Genomic DNA, 20691 nt, shown 5'->3' on the forward strand with positions numbered 1-20691 from the left:
ACATGCAGTGGCACCTGTGCGATATTTCTGCCCAGGGAAGCCCATTGGAGGTTCAGCATCCAAGGTTTTTCCTGGGGGCTGGTCCAATAGTCACACTCTGCCTAGCACGTGCCTGAATTCCAGACTCCCACAAGGAAGTCAGGTGTTCAGCATAAACCACACTGTTTGCACCAACAGTGGAGGCAGTGAGCCACTCTTATCAGTTAGAAAACAGCAGGAACGCTTGCAGACGGCAGCCAAGGGCCAGCCTTGCAGCAAGCCTTTCTAAGGATGGCCAGCTCCGGTCTGCTGTGTTACCCTGTAGTGCACACTATAAATGATCATTTGTAGCTGTTTCCAGCTGTCTTCCACGCTGCATCCCCAGAGCGATCAAAAGAGATTTCGTTAAGGAAATGTGTCCTATGACCAGATAAGCTTGGGAAACACAGAGTCTACTAAGGAGAGACAAGTTCCTAACTGTAAGTCTTTTCAAAGCTTTCAGTGCGCTGATGTGCATCTTGAACCTCCAAGAGGGGCCTCGGGAAGGCAGCTCAACCTGCTTCACCACAGGCTTTTCTCAGGGAACTTGCTGACCTGTTTGTGGGATGCTAGTGTGAGAAACACTGGTTTCCTGTATTAATGGATAAATTTTGCAGGAAGAAGCTAAAGAACAGTGCTGAGGGGTTTTTTTTTCATTTAATCTTCTTCAAGTCATTGATGACTATGTCATTGCATCTGATCACCATTTGGATGGTAAAGTCATTTCATAGATTAAAATTTAACTTCTATCTTAAAATTTCTTAGAATACCTTGTTTAATGATAAGAAGTGATGGATTCGTTGTCAGACATTAGAGATCTCTTGAACTCACTTGTCTGTTTCCGTGTACTGTGTTGTAGTTCTTGCTGCCTGTGTCATGGTGCAACATCTTACTATCATTAAAGATCATAAGAATGTTCAGAAAGTCCCTGATGATGTTCTAATTGGTCAGAGCTCAAATATTTGTCTTTGGAAAATGTTTTCTGTTGTGTCTTAGAGCAGCAATCTGATATCCGTGAAAGCTGAGAGTACTTTACAAGGCATTTTCAATGAAATTTTTCAAAGTTCTCCTGACAAATTAAAGCAAGAAGTTTAATGGGATATATTCAACCAGTGCAAAGATTTGTAGTGTGAAAATCTTATTATTCTACGCAACTTTAAGTTCAAATTGATTTAAATAAGCAATTTGATAGCATATTTATAAAAGAATAGGAAAAAATATCCTTTGGCTTTCTAAAGTTGCTTTTTATCAGTGGTGCAAATTATGTCTTTCTGGCAATTTGGATTTGAAGGTTTTGATAAAGTCTGTTTCTTAACTAGCTGCAGAAGAGTCTTTATGTCACGTGAGCACATCGGTAACTTCATGGCAACTCCCTGCACGGCCCCCTCCTTTCAGTTTCTCTCCATGTTCTTATGGGAGATTGCAGTTGCCATCGCTCACAGACTGTGGGCCCAACTTCCTGAATCCAGATTCACTGAAGTGATTTCTTCTAATTCCATTACTAAAATATGTTAGAAAGTTTGTGAATAAAGATAGTTTGTTAAGGATAAAGCGTAAATCTGCCATACCTACTGCTGTTGTAGAAAAACTGTTTCCCCTTTGAAGAGGTTATAATGTAGCACTTAGGATCTCAAGGAGAAACTCGGATGGAGATGTAAAGGTTTCTTCCACCATCATTTCTGATGTGAGCTTTGTTGTTGGTTTACTTACGTGTGAACCATCTGTATTTATCAGGGCTGCTGAAGATTTATTGTCACAGATTCAGAGAAATTATCAGAAGCCACAAGAAGAATTGAAGGTATTAAGAGAGGCAGCAAGCGGCCTCCTTTCCAAACATGACAGTGAGCTGCAGGCGGCCGCAGGCCTCGTGAGGGAAGCGGAGGCCAAGACGCGGGAAGGCAGCCACCTGCTGCGCATTGTCAAGGCCAACCTGCGAGAAGTCAGTGTGAGTCCTAATAGCTCTCTCCTCAGGCAGAGCGGGGAACCAGATTCTCTGAGGTGAATAAGACCATTTTGAGCTTCTTGAAAAATGAGCCCCAAGTACTGACTTCAGCACGTAGTGTCAGGCACCAGTCTTCGGAAACCGACTTGCTTTTATGAAGCATCCTTAAAGGTCATTTTTGCTACAGGATAAGAAGCTGCGTGTTCAAGAAGAACAGAAGTTGACCAAAACACTAATTGCCGAAGGAAGAGGATCCCTAGATGCTGCCACTGCAGGTGCAAACGCTGCACAGAAGGCTGTAGCGGTAAGCCACGGCTCAGCGCAGCCACAGCACAGTTTCCAAAGGCGCTGCACACACTTTACACATGCATCATATCCATTGCTAACCAGAGGCACGTATGTTCACGATATTAATTTCTCTTTGCAGCAGTTAGAGCGTCACCGGGATGAGCTACTTTTGTGGACTGCCAAAATCAGGCGCCATGTAGATGATCTGGTCATGCAGATGTCCAAAAGAAGAGCCCTTGACCTTGTCTACAGAGCTGAGGACCATGCAGCTGAGCTCCAGAGACTAGCAGGTGCTCTGGACAGGTGAGACCACACCTTGCAGGAATTCCAGAGAGAATAAGGATGGTTATTTTGATCATAGTGTTGAGTCACTCTTCTTCTTTTGTCAAAAATGAAGACTCCTATTTTATTTACATGGCAAGGAGGATTTCCTCCCCAGTCTGATAACACAGTTGACCATCAGCATAAATGTATGATGGAAAAATGCAAACTGAACTGGATAGGAATTAAAACAAATGTTATGCTGCAATATCAAGCCATTGGGGTCCTGTCAGTATCTACTGAGTTCTTGGGGCTTTGCTGGGTTGCATGTGGACAGAACCAGGATATTCATTTCTTTATATATCTTACCTTTTTGGAGCTTATGGTTTGGCTGGCTTTATGCATGAATGGAGGTAGTGGTTGCCCATACGGGGCCTACAGAAATGTTGGGAGTCCTTTTCCCAACCCCTGAAAATACCACCCTGATTATTTTCTCCTGCCTGGGGATCTACCCTTGTATTATAATTATTTTAAGTTATATTTTTGGATATTTGTTAAATATGTCCTCAGCTCATTAAAAGTGTCTTTAAATGAGAAATACAACTTTAGGCCAGTGGTCTCCAAACTTGTCTGCACATTGGAATAACCTGGGGAACTTCAGAAATGCTGATGCCTTTGTCCCCTTGTCCTCCCCACCCAAAGATTGTGACTTAACTGGTCTGGGATATGTCCTGGCATTGTAATTTTTTTAAAGATCCCCTGGCAATCTAATGTGCAGCAAATGAGCGAGCCAGTGTTTTTGGCCTTACCAGTGATTTACACAATATTGTGAGTTAATTGGTAAATTTATTTATTTTAAATTTGTTATAAATTACGTCTGGGAAAGTCTGGACACACTGGGGATATGTGTGCTTCTATGTGTTGAGTATGTTTTGTGGAAGGGGAAAAATGATATCTTTTCCAATTTGAGGAATGCTGCCATAAAAGATTAAATCACACAGCAAAAGCAATTAAAAATATAAGAAAGAATGTTGTGTGAATTACATGCTGCATTGAGCACTGCCGCCTCCGTGTGCCATAGGGATCAGTGATAGAAAATGGAATTAGATACTCAGCTTCTCTCTTTTCATCATCTTTCATCATTTCCCAAAAGAGAAAAAGAATATTTTGACTACGTACACAGCTAGAACAAAAGCTTTATTACTTAGTATGAGTTGTAAACGTAATTTGGTATGATACACAAAGTTAAATGACATTATTATTTTTTATTTATAAATCACCGAATTTTGCCAGTCAAGTAGTAACAAATAATAACTGCTGATGTCTGGTGTGGGAATCAGGGAACTCGATAACCTTGGGAAGAAAATGAAGTGAGTTACTCAGCAGGCAAAGATGTGTCAATTGTCAGATTTCATTTTCAAGATGGAACAAGCGGGATGAAACTGCACCATTACCAGTTGGCAAGTTCATAAGTGATTTGCCCACTTGTGAGAGTGAGGTTCACATGATTGAAATATTATCTGACCCTCCTCCCAAACCTCTAGTGAATTTCACCAAATTGGTGTCTACCATTTGAGAATAAGATTCAGCATCCTTAGATTTGCTTAGGAAAGCTTCTTCAAAGTTAACAAGGACATTTTGGGAGAGATTACAGCCAGTGCACACAGGCAGCAGCGCCCAGACGTGTGCAGGGAACTTGGGGAGAGGTCAGAGGACATGGAGGGCCGCTCGTGGAAACTGACGGGGTGGTTAAAAGACGGGAAACAGCAATAGTCTCTTCTCTGGATATTAACTAAACAGCAGTTCTTAGTGTCATGGTGGCAATGTGGCTACTGCTTCTTAAGAGTACTTTTAGAGCCAGGAGGGAACCCATACGTTGTTATTCCCTGTTAATGATACTTTTCTAAGGGGAAAGGAGCTAGGGGGCTTTTAAGAATAGTGGGCAAGTTCAATCTAGTTTGTCATAACATCTCTGAATATGCTGGTTTCATAGCGGCCTTGGAAATGTTAAACGTGTGTCCCTGAACGCGACCAGTGCCACCCACGTCCATTCCAGTGTGCAGAGCCGGATCGAAGCATCAGAGAAGCTGGCACAAGGTGCTCTCAGGACTGGGACTGAGGCTGGCCTGGTAAGAGATGCCCCCTGGGCCTCGGTGCGCACCTTGCTTTGCGAGGCTGTGAGAGATTGTTCCATAAAGGTGCTTGAGCAAAGACTCAGTGGCTTAAATTTATGCTCGTCAACATGCTTTTTTGGGACCTATTTATGGCTTCTGTCATCATGTGATTTAAGTCTTCATTTCTTAAGGTCATAAATACTTCTCATAAAGACTGGGACTAGCCATGTAAAGATGGGGGAAAGCTCACAGTTTCTTATGACAAAAATGATAATGCTATTTGGTGTCTACTTGAGACGTCTTTTCGTACCTGTGGTGAAGATCTTCATTGAAGGCCTGGTTTTCATCTTCATATATTTAAAATGGGCTTGTATTCTTTCTCCTTGGCTGTAAATTAAGACGTGTACTCAATATAAATTAGGACAGTGTGAGTGGTCCTTACCTGTCACCTCGTTGACGTCTTAGTTTGGATCCAGCCTGGAGGCTCTTCTGAGAGAGTGGCTCCCCTCTCGTGCAGCGTCCCCCCTGCCCTCCCGTCGCGGCTTTCAAGTATTCTGTTTTCCAGCTCTCCGAGTCCCTTGCTTCTAATGGGAAGGCAGCTCTCCAGCGCAGTTCCAAATTTCTAGAAGAAGGCCACAGCCTGAGCAGAAAGCGTCAAGGTCGGTTTCTAGTTTGGCCTGTGGTGCTAAGCTGGGTGACTGTGAAGACATCTCTGAGCATACTGCCAGGACGTTCTCCTCTCCTGGAGCAATTTGAAACTAACATTTCTTTGTCACGGAAACATTCCAATTTCCCATGATGTAAACATCGTATAATTTAAAATTGTATCTCAGTGATATCTCTGATTTTAGTGTGCGTCCCCTCTAACCTCCCAGACTCCTTAAGCCTTCCTGGATGAGCACATCTTCCACTCACTGCTTCAGCTCCTGAGCTTTCACTGTTCTGCCTGGTTTTTGTCAGGATATCTTTGATTTCATGTGCTCCTCGATTCATCTCTCATTGTTTCACAGTTTCTTAAGAGTTATATTATACTTGATACTTTTTCCTTTTTCACAGTGCTATTATAATGTTAGATTTGTGGTAGGTTCTCATTAAATAATTACTGAATATCATAATTGATTTATCAATTTTTCAAAAAGTACCTCTGCAGTTTAGTTTTTCCTAAGAGTTTCAGTAGGCAATTATTTGGCAGATGTGAGACCTACCCACTAAGCATAACACAAAATGGCAGCAAGATTCTGTTGTGTAAGAGAAACATATAAGTTATATAACATATAGTGTGCTTTTCACCTTAATATATCAAAACTATCCAGTCTTTTCCCATAGGAGTGAATATTGGCTGTAAACGAACCTCGGTCCCCTTTCAGACCACGCCCATGTCCAGGGCTGGACCCTCCCACAGCTGTCTGAGCCAAGGGCGAGGCTGTGTACATATCGTTCTTTCTCTCTGAGTCAACAGTTTAGACTCTATGTTGTCATCTCACAGTGTAGAAAGCCATAATGCTGTTAGGCGTAAAGCATTGAATGCAAACTCTAGCATCAATATTGATGGCTGTGGTTTTAGTTTACAGAACTAAAGATACTTCGTAGACCACAAAATAGTGAATTTTCTGGCAATTAGAATTTTAGGCAGAACCATCATGTTCATCAGGATTTTATCAATAATTTATTTTTTAACCATGTGTTCGGACCCCAAATGTGATTGTGTATTATGAACAAAATTTTTTTTTAAGATTTTATTTTTCCTTTTTCCCTCCAAAGCCCCCCCCGTACATGGTTGTGTATTTTTAGTTGTGGGTCCTTCTAGTTGTGGCATGTGGGATGCTGCCGCAGCATGGCTTGATAAGTGATGCCATGTCCGCGCCCAGGATTCGAACTAGTAAAACCCTGGGCCGCTGAAGCAGAGCAAGCAAACTTAACCACTCGGCCACTAGGCCGGCCCTATGAACAAAAATTTTAAAAATAAAAGCTTCGATCCAACAGCTTTGATCAAACTTGGAGGAGGTTGGGTTGAGTGCCTACTGGGTGGTCAGAAGGGAGCAGAGAGGGGAGGGGCCCTGGCCAGGGAGGCAGGACAAGAAAGAGCAGAAGATTCCCTAGCAAGAGCCCACACGGTTTTACAACCCAGAGGAGAAAAGTGGCCAAGATTTAAGTGTGGAAAAGAAGTTAGTGAGTCTGATTAAGACTGAGTGACTTAAACACACTTCTTTACCTACCCTTGAGCTGCAATTAAATTGGGCATGCAATTTAAGAAGAAATATTAGTGAGAAGGGCGACCAGCAAAGTAGAAAAATGATCAAGCAAGCTAAACACACAATTTCCGTAATCGGTGATGCTAAGTCTTGCTGAAAAAACTTTCAATATTGGGAGTCTCTATAGAAAGCTGTCTATTCCACAGATGGGTCAGGAATGGTAAAGAAAACTGTTATCTATGCAGCTTTTTAGTAGGCTACCCTAAAAGGGAACACTTTTTTCCCCCTTAAGTAGGTATCACATTGGAACTGAGTAAAGTGAAAAATACAGCAAACAGATTTCAAGAGAATGCTGCTGAAATTACTGGGCAGACGGAAAGATCACTCTTGATCCTTAGAGCAATTCCTGAAGGTAAGTGGAAAGGGGATGCCTGATTTAACTCATGTCTTCTCATCACAAAAACCTCTCCACGTGAGCAAGAGGAAGTCCTGCCTCAGTCTGATTAAGAGCCCTCCCATGAAATGAGAGCAAAGCTGACCGTTTTTACCTGGGGGGGAATATGAAAGTGAGGTTCCTATTTTTTTTAATAACTTCAGAGCACCTAAATTGAAATACAGGAATTATGCTCTTACAAAACAAATGCCTTAGAGACTTTATGCTGCCGTATTAATTGCTTACTTTTAAAATGGGCTTGACATGTCCCTTAGATGAAAGAAGGGTCATTCAAAGTCAGCAAGTAGAGAAGCTGGAAAGTTCCTGCTTTAAGGGAAAATACTAGATTCATTATAAATGTGGGCAATTAAAGATCTCTTGCTTGGTAATCTTCATGAGTCAATAAAGCCTTCCAAAACAGACCACCTTAATATTGATGGTTTGGAAATGCAGTACTCATTACAGTGTTAAATAGGATAACTTTTAAAAAGTGTAATACAGATGAATCATGCTATGGTGCATTATTTACATTCCTTCTACCTTCTTTTGTTTTCTTAATAAGAAATTTTTTTTAAGTTTTACAAGATGCCTAAACATCTCCAGAGTTCTGTCTGCTGGTTTACTTTGTAAGCGTGAAACTACCATGGTGCGATGGGCTCCGGGCGCTTTCGACTGACGTTGTACCTTGAATCAATGGAGCATTTTCTGATCTGGAAGTTTCTTTTTCCTTTCTTTTCCTTTTTTTTTTTTTTTTTTTGAGGAAGATTAGCCCTGAGTTAACATCTGCTGCCAATCCTCCTCTTTTTGTGCTGGGGAAGCCTGGCCCTGAGCTAACATCCCTGCCCATCTTCTCTACTTTATATGTGGGATGCCTACCACAGGACAGCTTGCCAAGTAGTGCCATGTCCGCACCTGGGATCTGAACCTGCGAACCCCAGGCCACCGAAGCAGAAAATGCACACTTAACTGCTGCACCAAGAGGCTGGCGCCTCTTCTTTTTTTAAGGATATATGGTATATGTTGGTCAGATACTCAAAAATAACTTTTTATTTGGAAGTAATTTCAAACTTGCAGAAAAGTTGCAAGAAAAGTAAAAAGAACACCTGTATACCCTTTATCCAGCTTCTTCTAGCGTTAATTTTGCCCATTTGTGATTAAACACTTTAAAATGAATACAAGTGCCTTTTAAAAAAATCATCACCCAGATTTTCTGGAATAACTGAATTCCAATTTATCTTTAGTGACCATTTAGTCTTTATTCTGCTGTTACTTCTAGCAGCTGGTTGATGTTGTGGGCAAATACCACTTCCCCTAACCTAGGACACTTCCGACTCACCTACAGGTTTAAATTCCCAAACCTTCTTATCCAGACGTGGAGTGATTTGAAGAAGGTGTTTAATGAAGTTGATTGAGAAGAGAGTGATAGAAAAGGGACCGAATAAGGAAGTTTGGCTTATTAACACATAAGACACTGAGCACTTGGTGATAACGGTTGCTTTGTGAACTCACTGAGCTGAAATCGTATTTTGATACAGGGGATTGTTACCAAAATTATTTCCCTGGTCCCTGAAAGGAAGCGGTAGAGGGTACGATAGGCAGCCTTAATACTGCCATTAAAAAGAAGCCCCATTTTGTGTTCAACAAGCAGTAAGAAATGCTGTAACATTTTTCTGTGTAAAATTACATTTGTTGTGGTTTTATGTGGGTTCACCGGAGCGCACGCTTGCATATAAATTTATTTCAGGTGTCAAAGACAAAGGAGCCAAAATCAAAGAGCTGGCCGCCTCTGCAAACCAGAGGGCTGCGAGCACTCTGGAGAGCGTTGGGGGCTGGAGCCAGAAGCTGTTGAATACATCGACTGACCTGTCCAGAGTGAACGCCACGTTACAAGAAACAAACCGACTTCTGCGTGACTCCTCAATGACCAGTACGTCACCGTCTTCCTCCCCATTAGGAAGGTCTGCATCGGGCGGTTTTAAGCTTGCCTAGTGCACAGTGGTGCCTTGTTCACAAACAGTATTCCTAAAAAGTAAAAATGTGCTAACATCTGGATTTGCACTTATAAAGAAAGAGAGGGGCCTGGGGTAAATGCATGTCATTGGTGCGTTTCTCCTATATTTACCCAAATGTCAGAGATGTGATTACTAGGATATTCTGTTTTATGCAGCGCATTAGTAATGAACAATTAATTTCTCGTGTCCTCCCCCACCCCAACCCCTGCCAACTTTCTTGCCACCTTGTATTAGCTCTGTTAGCTGGAAGAAAAGTTAAAGATGTGGAAACGCAAGCCAACCTTTTATTTGACCGTTTGAAGCCTTTGAAGACATTGGAAGAGAACCTGAGCAGAAACCTATCAGAAATTAAACTGCTGATCAGCCAGGCCCGGAAACAAGCAGCTTCAGTGAGTGTGCGGCCCTTGGGGCTCCCAGGAGGACCCAGATCCCCCGGCTGAGGCTCTCAGCAGCTCCAAATCCCAGAGGACTCTTAGACAAGTGGCTTCCCGGCACAGTGGGTGCCCCAGACTTCCACTGACTCAGCTCTCAGTAATCTCCGATTCCTCACAGCCTTGCCTTAAGTATATTTAAAGTCTTTTCTTAACTTAAGTATATTTACTTAAGTATATTTAATTATTCTCATTTTCTTTGATTTCTGCCTTTATTCACCATGTTTCAAAATGTTGGCAAAGTCTTTATGGAGATTTATAATTGTAGCCTAGATTTATAGATCCGTAACTATTAGCTAAGTGGTGTGGAACACATTAAGTCTAAGTGTTGACATCACTCTAAGTTTCACTGGTTGCATTTGGGGCTATTCCATCACGTTACAGCTTGTTTCAGTAATGCAAGTGTCCTTCAGAATGGTCATTCAGCAGTGTAGGCCTCATCCTCTAGGACTCTGTCAAAGCAGTGTGTATACGCACAGATGCTGCACAAACCCTGGTCAGGAGACGCATAGAACAGTTCACACCTGGACAAGCCCACACTTGAGGAGATGCTTTATGGCTGTCTGTGGCACATGGCCTTGGCTGTGCCCTAAAGGAGAAGAGTTTCAGGAAATAAGACTCGTGAGAGAATATGCAATTGTCATGCTCCTGGAGACCTATCGAGGATAAACGTGACCTCTGGTCTAATGTTTATCCACCTGAACTCTTCTAGCCAGGAAAAAGGAGTTGTGACTCTTTGATCCCCTCCCCGCCACCGAGTGACCTCACTCCTGGAAAAGGGCTGTGGGTTTACATGAGCTCCGGTCTCCATCTCTTTTAGTTACAGTCATCAAATAAGTATAAACCCAGCAGATGATTCCAAATACTCTGGTTAATACAAACTTAGAATCTTGAAGGGTAATATAAGATACATATGCAAATACTTACTTATCAAAGAAATATGTAGTAAGTGCAATAATTACCTTATAAATATTTGCTGAATGAATAAATAGATTACCCCTTCGTTTATTCAACAAATGATCATCACATATCCTGTGTGAGGTGCAGAGCTTCTGGGGTGATTTGGGTAAGCCCCTTGGCTTTAAGGCATTAAATCACGTGAGAGAGACAGTTTCCTATGTAAAATACTCTTTTCAAACGCCAGGACAGACTTTTCCACATAAAATAATTTTCATCACCATCCAATTTCTGACTTTATGAAACACAGAGCATTACATGTTGTTGAGAGAGAAAAGCTCCCAGCAGTGAGAACACGTCATGGAAAAGCACTTCTGAAGTCCTGCCACGGTGTCCGCCCAGGGTGTCTCTATGTGATCGGGACACTTCTCTTTTCCTTCTACAGATTAAAGTTGCTGTGTCTGCAGACAGAGACTGCATCCGGGCCTACCAGCCTCAGATTTCTTCCACGAACTATAACACCTTGACACTGAACGTGAAGACGAGCGAGCCAGATAACCTTCTCTTCTACCTGGGCAGCAGCACCAGCGTGAGTACAGGCCGCAGAAAGCGACAGTGGGTCTCTTATGGACATGTATATTTTCTGAAGTGACACTCTTTTGATGCAAAGAAATAAAGCCTTGGTGAAATCACTAATTCTCCTAAGGAACCTAACCTTTTGCTAAACTACTAGCATTAGATTGAAAATAAACTAAAAAGCTGAATACCTGTGAGAAGGAAAGTGACACTAGAGAGGAAAGGTGCCTTGCTCCGCCATCCTAAGGCAGGCCGTAGCTTCGATGAATTTCCTGTAATCCCTTGTGTGACCTCTGAAGCCACTGAGTTTAGCTTTGGGTCTGTAAAGTCCATGATTGTGGTTGTCACTGGGAGGAGGCAGGCACCCTAAGGGGCATATCAGGGTGACAAGCTTCCTAGGCTGTTCCACACAAGGTTCTGACGGGTCCCAGAGGGCAAGTTTCCCTTGGAAGACTGTTGATGCCTTTGGCTGTGCCAGTGGAAATGGGTCAGGGCTTTTGGCTGTGTTAGGGCAGAAAAGATCAACAAGCACAGATATTATCTGACCTGTCATCGTAGGAGCCGAGGTGCAGAACGCATGCAGCCCTGATGTGGGACTTCACGGCTCCTGTCGTCCTGCATGTGTTACATTCATTTAGTGCCTTCTCACACTGGGCAAACAAACAAATCCAACGCCTTCTCTCATGCTCCCTGTAGACTGCTGGCGACCCCCAGGGAGTTCTCCTGAGGACCTTTATAGGAGGCATGGTGGAGGGTCATGCTGGGCAAGGCGGTGAGGCCTAATGGCCCACGGCAGGTACCACCCCCAGGACTTTGCATTGCACTCCAGCTCCAGGGAGGGGAGCATTTAAAGAACAAAAAAGAGAGTGTTGTGTTTTTGGCTTTTGTGTATTTAAGAATAGAGAAAATGCTGTAGGAACACCTCCTTTACAGTGTTTTAGTAGTCTTCAGGCAGTCCGGCATGGGAACTCATCCTGACTCAGGGCTCTGCTCCCCAGTCTGATTTCCTGGCAGTGGAGATGCGGCGAGGGAAAGTGGCCTTCCTCTGGGATATGGGCTCCGGGTCAGCACGCTTGGAATTTCCAGATTTCCCAATTGATGACGACAAATGGCATAGCATTTCTGTAACCAGGTAGTAGAAGAAGTTCTCTCCACTCATCTCTCTTTTTAAACTGCATCTCATAAGTAATTACGTGTTCGTAACATCGTATAATAGTCTTAGGAACTTCCGGGGAGTCAGATTACAGTGAAAGATTACTCGGTTTAGATTAACGCTAGAAATAAGGGGTTTTTTAAATTACAGAAGAAATAAACTTTGTTACCAAAACCAATAATAAAAGAGGAAACAAGTTAAAAGTTTATGTTACCTTTGGAATGTTAGGTCCAAGTCTGAGGCTGCCAACCCAGTAAAATGTTTTCTCCTCAGAAAATGGGGGTAAACACAGCATGGTAGAAATTGCATGTGGCTGGCAGTGGTAGGCAAGTGGAAGAGGACAGAAGACAAGAATACAAGGAGGGAACATGTTTTCCTAAAATTCAGACACAAAGCAGAATTACTCCTTTTAAAGCCCCTCTCCAGAGGTTACTACTCTTAAGCGGCTTTAGGTATATCTTTCCTTTTACTTTCTGTTATTTTATGGTTTGTTGTTGATGGCGTGTTGTTGGGAAATTTTGTCTTTTGCTTTATCTCTAAAAATAGGGAAATATTAAATGCAGTAGTTTAATATGATAGTTTAACTCATTGTCCGTAACTGTTTTACGTGATGACATTTATGTTTTAGAAGAACTACTCTACACCGTTTTGGAGCGTAAACCGGGGGTGGGGTGAGCAAGACTGGAAGCAGGGAGAGCAGCTGGGCCGTCTCCCGGCCGTGGGGGCACGCAGAGAGAGGCTGTGTGTGAAGTGGACGCGTGCGTATTTGGACTGACGTGCAACTATGACAGTGTGCTTTCTGTCATTCTCTGTGACTCTTAGGTTTGGAAACCTTGGTTCGTTGAGTGTAAGAGAAATGAGTGCAACTCAAAAGCCGCCAGCAAGAACAAGGAAATCTCCTGGGACGGCTAACGTCCTGGAGATAAACAATTCAACCCTCATGTTTGTTGGAGGGCTGGGAGGACACATCAAGGTATTACGGATGTTCCCCTGAGCGGGACTTGGGCTGATTTTACTTACATACACATTTAATATGTAAATTTAACATACACATTTAATATGTAAATTTAACAATTTATATGTCAAATATATTTCAGTAAAAACTCAGTATGATTAAATTGTTGAGTACATCCTAGGCAGATGAAGATGTTTCCGCTTCCATTATTTTGCCTAGTGGTGGTTCCCCTGCAGAGTTGGTTGGCTTTTTAGGGCACAGGATCGTGCCTAATAAATAACATAGATGGAAAAGAAGCTGATGGTTCTTTCTGCTATTTGGGTTTCTTTTCCAGTGATGAAACAGGACATTCAATATGCCACATTAATTTATGTCAAGTTCCTTTGTCTCTATTCTAGCTCTGATGATAGACTAACGCTAATTGGTGTGTAGTGAATGAGCCCGTCGTGTTTATTTTTTTATGTCAGTTGTCCTCTGACCTGGACTTGGTTCAGGGCTCTGACGTGAGAGTAAGGGTCTTGGTCCCAGCCGGGCCCCCAGTACTGACCACATGCTCTGGGTCTGTTTCCTCATCTCCAGCAGCCCTTGGAACTGAGATGATCTTTAAGATCCTGTCCAGTTGTCACTCATTCTAGAATTTCACTTCATAATTGGAAGGAAATCCAGTGATTACAATCTGGCCATTTTCTTGGATGTTGATTTCTCACAATAGGGCCTGTTCGATTCAAGTTCCATGCACTTACAGAATTTATTCCTCTTTGCCTGCTCTCTGTGGGTTATGTTTGTCCGCTTGTTTCCATCAGAAGTCTCCTGCTGTGAAGGTTACTCATTTTAAAGGCTGCATGGGAGAGGCCTTCTTGAATGGACAGTCAGTCGGCCTGTGGAACTATATTGAAAGGGAAGGGACGTGCCATGGCTGCTTCGGAAGGTAATGTGACCCCATGATTTAACACACAGTATGTTACTCTAGTACCATCTGAGAACCACTTAGAGAATTTACATGCGAATGAGAGAGTTTGTGGGGTCCATCGTCTTATTGCAAAGATGTGATGTAGATCGTTTGCTGATAGAAGCATGGGATCAACTTTGACCCTTAAAAAGAAGGACTCTTTTTGTTGGGTCTTGTGTTGTATGCTTTGATCTTGGATCATAAAACAGAGAAGCAGACAACCTTCTGTCTCAGAGAGCTGCACTGAAGTCTTGGGGAAATCACTGTACATTTTTACCTTGAAAATACCTCCAAGGATAAGAATTTTTGTTTGTGCTGTCAATTTTTATAGATAACGACTTTCCTATTCCTAAGTTTTATGATTCTCAAAATGAAATTCATTTGGAAACAGAGAATAACTACCGAACATCGTTCTGCATATATTGATAGAATGGAAGACATTTGATAACATTCTCTCGCAAAGCTCAGCACCCCCTCTGTTATTTCCTAATGAAATAACCGCAACCCCTTAAGTATACAAGACCTATCTTCCAGCACTTTAGCAATCAAGACAATAGATTCCCTTTGCCATTAGAGAAATGTAACATCTGAGATGACCTCTCCCGTCTAAGGGCTGCTCTGGCCACACACGGATCTGTAGTTAACAGTGAGTCGCGGCAAGATCAGTGAGAAGCAACTCACATTACGTTTAGAAACTCATGGGCGAGCGTTCATTTTGTCCTTGTCGGGTCTGCTTTCTCATACGGCTCACAGCTTGGCGTTTTGTAGTTTAAGCCTTTTATTTGCTACTTTCCTCTTCCTTAGCTTGCTTCAAAAGTTATGAGCAGAAGCTTGGTTCTTGGAGGCTTAGGACTGAAAAGAATGTCTAGGTTGTTGAGGGTCCTGGCCCAGCTCTCCTACTGAGTGTCTCTTGGTGACTTTGGGTAGTAAGTCACCTCACCTCATGGAGGTTTGGTTTCTTCTTCCAGAAAAGGAGAACAATACTCATCTTTGTCTTACCTACGTCCCAAAACTATGGTGATGAACACATAACCTGATGTATGTGAAAATACTTTATATTTTGAAACGCGGCACCAGGGTTTTTCCCTGATCTTCCTGCAGTGCTAGTCCATTGCTTTCCAGGTCGATGTCTCAGGATTATTTTCTTGACAAGAAACACGAGAAAAACCGAGGTTTTGTAATTGGCAAATATGATAAAAAATGCTGTCAGCTTGTGAGGTAATGACGCCCGCTCTGGCGCTGTGGGAGCATGGGCACGTGCATGCGGGCTTTGTCCTCACGCTGCTCCTTGAGCACGGAAGGAAGCCTCGCAGCACGTTATAATCTAACAAGAAAAATGCTCTGACCCCTGGACAAGACTCTCGATTTTTATCAGTTATTTTCAGGGTTCTTTTAAGACCATTGACCTCAAACTGCAGCCATGAATGAATTTAATGACTGCTGGCTCTTCTCCTCTTTGCTGGAATGAGGAAGTCACTTTTCCGTGTGGCTTCTGATTTTGTTCTCCTTGAGCCCTGTCCTTCCACCAGACTTCCACCCACCCTGGCCCTTCGACTGAAAGACGAAGGCCGCTAGGGAGAGCAAGAATTGGCAGGCACGGGCATCCTCGTGGTGTTAACGCTGCGTGTGGCTTTTTTGTTAGAAGACTGGCCAGACAGCTGAGCTTGAAGGCCACATTGACTCATTAGCTCAAACTAAGGTTTGATTAAGTATATTTTTCTGGGTCCTGAACAAATCAGTTGGCTATTCTTGTATTATATTGACCAACTTTCCAAAAATACGTTTTTTTTTTTAAAGAATGCTAGTTTGTTAGGATATTAGTAGATATTCCTTTTAAAAAAAGGTATCGGTAGAGGGAGTGTCCTGATCATAAACGTTTGGGAAACGCTGAGTTAAAACTCCAGCAGTTTCTTTACTGCGAGGCTGTCGGAGCCTCTAATGTGCTCGTATGCACAGTAAGCCTGTCCTGGGGAGAGGCTGAGAGGCTGGGGGGCAGCACCTTCCAGACTCATTTGAGCCCGAGCTCTGTGTGTTCCAGAACATTCCTGGGCATGTGCTGATATAGACAAACCAGTGCTGTATGTCTAGGTTGGAAAATTGACTGAACTGTCCTCATTTTCAGTAGCCTCTCCTAACTATTAGACAAAGATTTTTGCTCAGACAGCTAATCAGCCAACTCTAGGGACCAAATCCATTTAGCAGACTCGTGATGAGGAGACATGGTGCCTTTTACCTTTGGGTGGAACTTGCCATTATCAGATCATTCACATTGTCCATTGATGGTCTTTCGTTTTTTAAAAAATGTTTTCTCAATATGAGCATTTACATTTAACTTTGATTTATATTACCAACTAAATTAATTGTAATTTTTAACCCTCTTTGAATATATTTACACTTCTTTACATGGTGTCAGCATATGTTTATAATTATGAACAATCTCAAAGGTTATTACAAAATAAACCCCTGCTTCCAACAGTTCTCATTTAAATATAGAACAAACCCTCTTAATTAACAGACGGAATCCTTGAATTAGTTATGAGGGCTGTTCCCATAGAGCCCTGGCTGCCTTTGGGAAGGTCAGTCATCCGTTCCAGGGCCTCTGCTAGGCACTGGTGACGTCGACATTAGTCACACAAGTTCGTCTCCTCCGATGTCTCATGGTCTAGGGAAAATACTTGTATGGAAACGTTAAGAAAGTGCTGTGCACTGTGGCAGGTGGGGCAGCAGCAGCAGAAGCAGCATCCTAGGCTGGGGCGCAGGCGTCACCTCACTGGGAGAGCGGCTGCACGGCATGCTAACAGGTGGTACAGTACACATTAGCCCCCTCTCGTGAGTGATAACTTGGATCAGAGAGGTTTAGTGATCCTTCCAGGCTCACAGGGCTGAGAGCAGAGAGAGGAGGGTGTCTCCTCAGGCCTGCCTGACTGCAGGGCTTGCACCTGTAGCTGCTGGTGCTAGAACAGAGCTGTCCGCGAAGTGCCATGGCAGACCTTGCTTTCATTCGTCCCCAGCCTCTAACCTAGCCAGGGGCCCGGAGCTCTCTTCCTGTGGCCCGCCTGGGAAACAGGTACCTGGCTGACGAGAGAGGCATGTGGACCTCGTGGTCACAAAATGGAAGCCACACGTGGGGGAAAACCCCTGAATTGTGTCATTGACCTCAGGAGATTCGCAATCATAGCATTATTTTGTTTGAATTCATCCATCTTCATGGCCACCTCCCTTGGGCGGGCCCTGCTGAAGGGGAGAAGACAGAAGTGAAGATTCCACATTGTTGGGAACAGAGAACTCAGGAGCCCTGGGGCGGGAGAGGGTGTGCATGGCGGGATGAGACAGATTTCTGGAACCTGGCTTCACCATTTTCTTGGTGTGTCTTGAGCAAGGTACTTAATCTTTGAGGTTCACCTTTTAATAGGCAAAATGGGGACCCAGAGCACAATAATCAGAGCTGAAATGGAGCAAACGTTTGCTGTGCTCCAGGCATTGTTTTAAAAACTTTACATGTATTAAATCAGGTATAGCTCTCCCAAAGAGGTTCTGTTGTTATCCCTATTTTATAGATGGGAGGATGAAGCATAGAGAGGTTAGGTAATTTTTATGGGTTCATACAGCTAGTAAGTTGGGGAACTGGGATTTGAACCCCAGCAATATGGTTCTAAAGTCTGTGTCCTTAACCACATGAAACTCTGGTCAGCCAAGAAATAGAGCAATAGAACATGCTTTCAGGAAGCCACAGGTTTAGGAATTAGTTAAGAATGAAGCCACAGTTTAAATTTATGCAGAGTGCATTTCCTTTATACTTCCTAAAAGAGATAGCAAGACAAGAACTTTTCAGAAAAAGCTGGACTGCGGGAAGCTGCAGGCTCTGCTGTTTGTGGTTTTTGTTAGTGGAGACAGTCTCACTGTTGCTATTCTGTCCTGCCTGGAGATGTGGCACTGAGTTTGGTGATTACACCTTCAACTGGGAAAAATTCAAATTCATACCCAAAAACACCCTAAGCTACGTTTCACGCTCCAGCCCTGTGATATTCCAGACAGGTATTTTTTCAACATCACGACACTGTGTTCAGATGAACTTACTTTGTAACTCGGTAGTGAATCAAGCCAGCCTTTTGAGGTGCGAGGAAGACCGGAAGACACACGTACCTGAGAAGTGCTGTGGCCTGTGTCACAGAACTCCATTTAAGCTCATCCTGCAGAGTTTTGAGCTTTTTTTGTCAATGATTTGTGTGTGTGCAATGATCCTTCTGGTATGTTGGTGCATATTTATTTTCCATCGTACTTTGAGTTTAGCTGATGCATTAGTTAAACCCAGTGGAGGGTGACAAATGTCAGTGTGAAAATCCCTCTGTAGGCACTAGAATTAAGACAGGACAATTACACTAAAGGAAGTCAGAGCAAATGGCAGAACCTGGCTGATGAATAGCAACACTCATAGCAGTTATCCGACCTTGGAAGAACTTTCTTTTGACTGCAGTGAACTTGCCTACTTTACCTTTCTGTTTCTTGTAAAGCAATTGGGCATTTGTCCTCATAATCTCACGGCAAGCATATTTTAAGACACCGTGACGCCCACTTGCTGTCAAACACTGGAGCTAACAGCTCTGTCACCATTTCTGCGCGGGAGCACTCTGTCCCGTGCCATTTGGGCTCTGTACCACCTTCCTGAGAACGCCTTGTATCTCACCTGCTGTGCTTTGCAGCCCCCAGAGTGACGACTCCTCCTTCCATTTCGACGGGAGCGGGTACTCTGTCGTGGAGAAGACGCTCCGGGCTACCGTGACTCAGATAATCATGCTTTTTAGTACCTTCTCACCTAATGGGCTGCTTCTCTACCTTGCTTCAAACGGCACCGTAAGAATCTTTATGGGGCCCTGGGCCCTACTATATATATACAGTTAGATTGCTATGAGGATGTTTATGCTTAATGATTGTTTTAGGAGCCTATTAATAGAATATTAATCAGAGCTGAAATGGAGCAAACGTTTGCTGTGCTCCAGGCATTGTTTTAAAAACATATATATGCCATACTGTTTCCCCATTTTAAATAATTTATTATATTAATAAAAATTTGTTGAAGAACCTTTGGAAAATACAGGAGAGCACCAAGTAGCAAACAGCTTTCCCATTGTTATAGCCCTTGCTTAGTCATTTGTTACTAAATTTTGAGCCGAAACAACGTCTTGTTCTGTGTCCACGCTGACCGCTGCGGCCTCACCTGAAATCCATCCACAGGAGTTTTCTGGTCCTGTTTTTATCTCATGTGCTGGTGATTTCTCTCAATCTTGTAGCTTTGTTTTTAGAACTGGCCCGTTTGTCAATCTAAATGAACAGGATATGAAGAGGCTGCGCTTCTCTTACTCAATTGTAGATTTTGGTAACAATGAATTTATCTCACTACATCTGTGGAGTATTCTAGAAAGCCCGTGTGGACACTTTCAGTTTCACAACAGAGACTTCTGGCCGTTGGGCCAGGGCCAGTTTTCTCTGTTCATCTTTGGGTTTCTGTGTACCGCCCCACCAACCGTGTCTTGAACGGAAAGGAAGTCTTGTGAGAACGATGTAGCCGTTAGGGTAAGTATTCTCTCTTCTTTACAGAAAGACTTTTTATCCATTGAGCTGGTCCACGGCAGAATTAAAGTAACAGTTGACCTGGGCTCCGGGCCTCTTGCCCTTGTTACGGACAGACGCTACAACAACGGGACCTGGTACAAAATTGCCTTCCAGCGAAACCGAAAGCAAGGTAAGTGCGTAGACGGACGGTCGGGATGTCGGTCACCCTCATGGGAATAGAAATCCTTCAAAGTCAGCCATATTTATTTACTTTAGCTTTCTGGGTATTCTTGAAAGATATTCTAATTGAAAGCCACTGTTCTCTTTGGAATACTAAGCACCAGGACTCACATTTTGCTGGGGGAATATTATAATTCTGTTTGTCTGTGGTTTCCAAGTGCATTATTTAACATTAAATGCTGAATTGGAATCAAGAATCAGATTCATTCTATTTTCTTCCACACACGTCAGCTATCATTTAGTGATGTGTATCTGGATTTATTGACTTTTGTACCGAATATCTTCATTTAATAGCCAAGAACATTTGTTAGTCAAATTTGCAGAATGTAAGAGCATGTCTTTGTTAGTGAACTTTGTCAGTAGAAGTCTGTGTTTTACTTTTATGTAGAAAGGGATTTTCATTTTCTTATTTATTCCTTTCGATCTCTTTTTAGGCCTCCTAGCCGTGATTGATGCGTATAACACCAGTTCTAAAGAAACCAAGCAAGGTGAAACTCCAGGAGCGTCTTCTGACCTCAATCGTCTTGATAAGGATCCAGTGTATGTGGGTGGATTACCTAGGTCAAGAGTTGTAAGGTAGGATGTCACAGTGCGGAATTTACCACTGTCTTAGTTTCCTAGGGCTGCCAAACAAGGTACCACAAACTGGGCAGCCTAAAGGACAGAGATCTCTTCTCTCA

The 20691-nt window shown here is 43.0% G+C and overlaps 1 protein-coding gene across 2 annotated transcripts in view; it reads left to right on the plus strand.

The window, feature by feature from the left end:
- Positions 1–20691, plus strand: part of LAMA1 (laminin subunit alpha 1) — a 148532-nt gene that overhangs the window by 107137 nt on the left and 20704 nt on the right. For both annotated transcript variants that reach the window (XM_046671019.1, XM_046671020.1), the window contains exons 37-51: positions 1753–1963; positions 2148–2264; positions 2388–2551; positions 4503–4638; positions 5189–5282; positions 7111–7227; positions 8993–9175; positions 9495–9649; positions 11034–11177; positions 12163–12296; positions 13140–13290; positions 14076–14200; positions 18922–19072; positions 19817–19961; positions 20446–20587. In XM_046671019.1, the coding sequence (XP_046526975.1) occupies positions 1753–1963; positions 2148–2264; positions 2388–2551; positions 4503–4638; positions 5189–5282; positions 7111–7227; positions 8993–9175; positions 9495–9649; positions 11034–11177; positions 12163–12296; positions 13140–13290; positions 14076–14200; positions 18922–19072; positions 19817–19961; positions 20446–20587 (2169 nt within the window). The remainder of the gene's footprint in view (positions 1–1752; positions 1964–2147; positions 2265–2387; positions 2552–4502; positions 4639–5188; positions 5283–7110; positions 7228–8992; positions 9176–9494; positions 9650–11033; positions 11178–12162; positions 12297–13139; positions 13291–14075; positions 14201–18921; positions 19073–19816; positions 19962–20445; positions 20588–20691) is intronic.

The sequence above is a fragment of the Equus quagga genome, chromosome 9, assembly GCF_021613505.1.
Source record: "Equus quagga isolate Etosha38 chromosome 9, UCLA_HA_Equagga_1.0, whole genome shotgun sequence".
In the NCBI taxonomy this organism is placed as follows: Eukaryota; Metazoa; Chordata; class Mammalia; order Perissodactyla; family Equidae; genus Equus; species Equus quagga.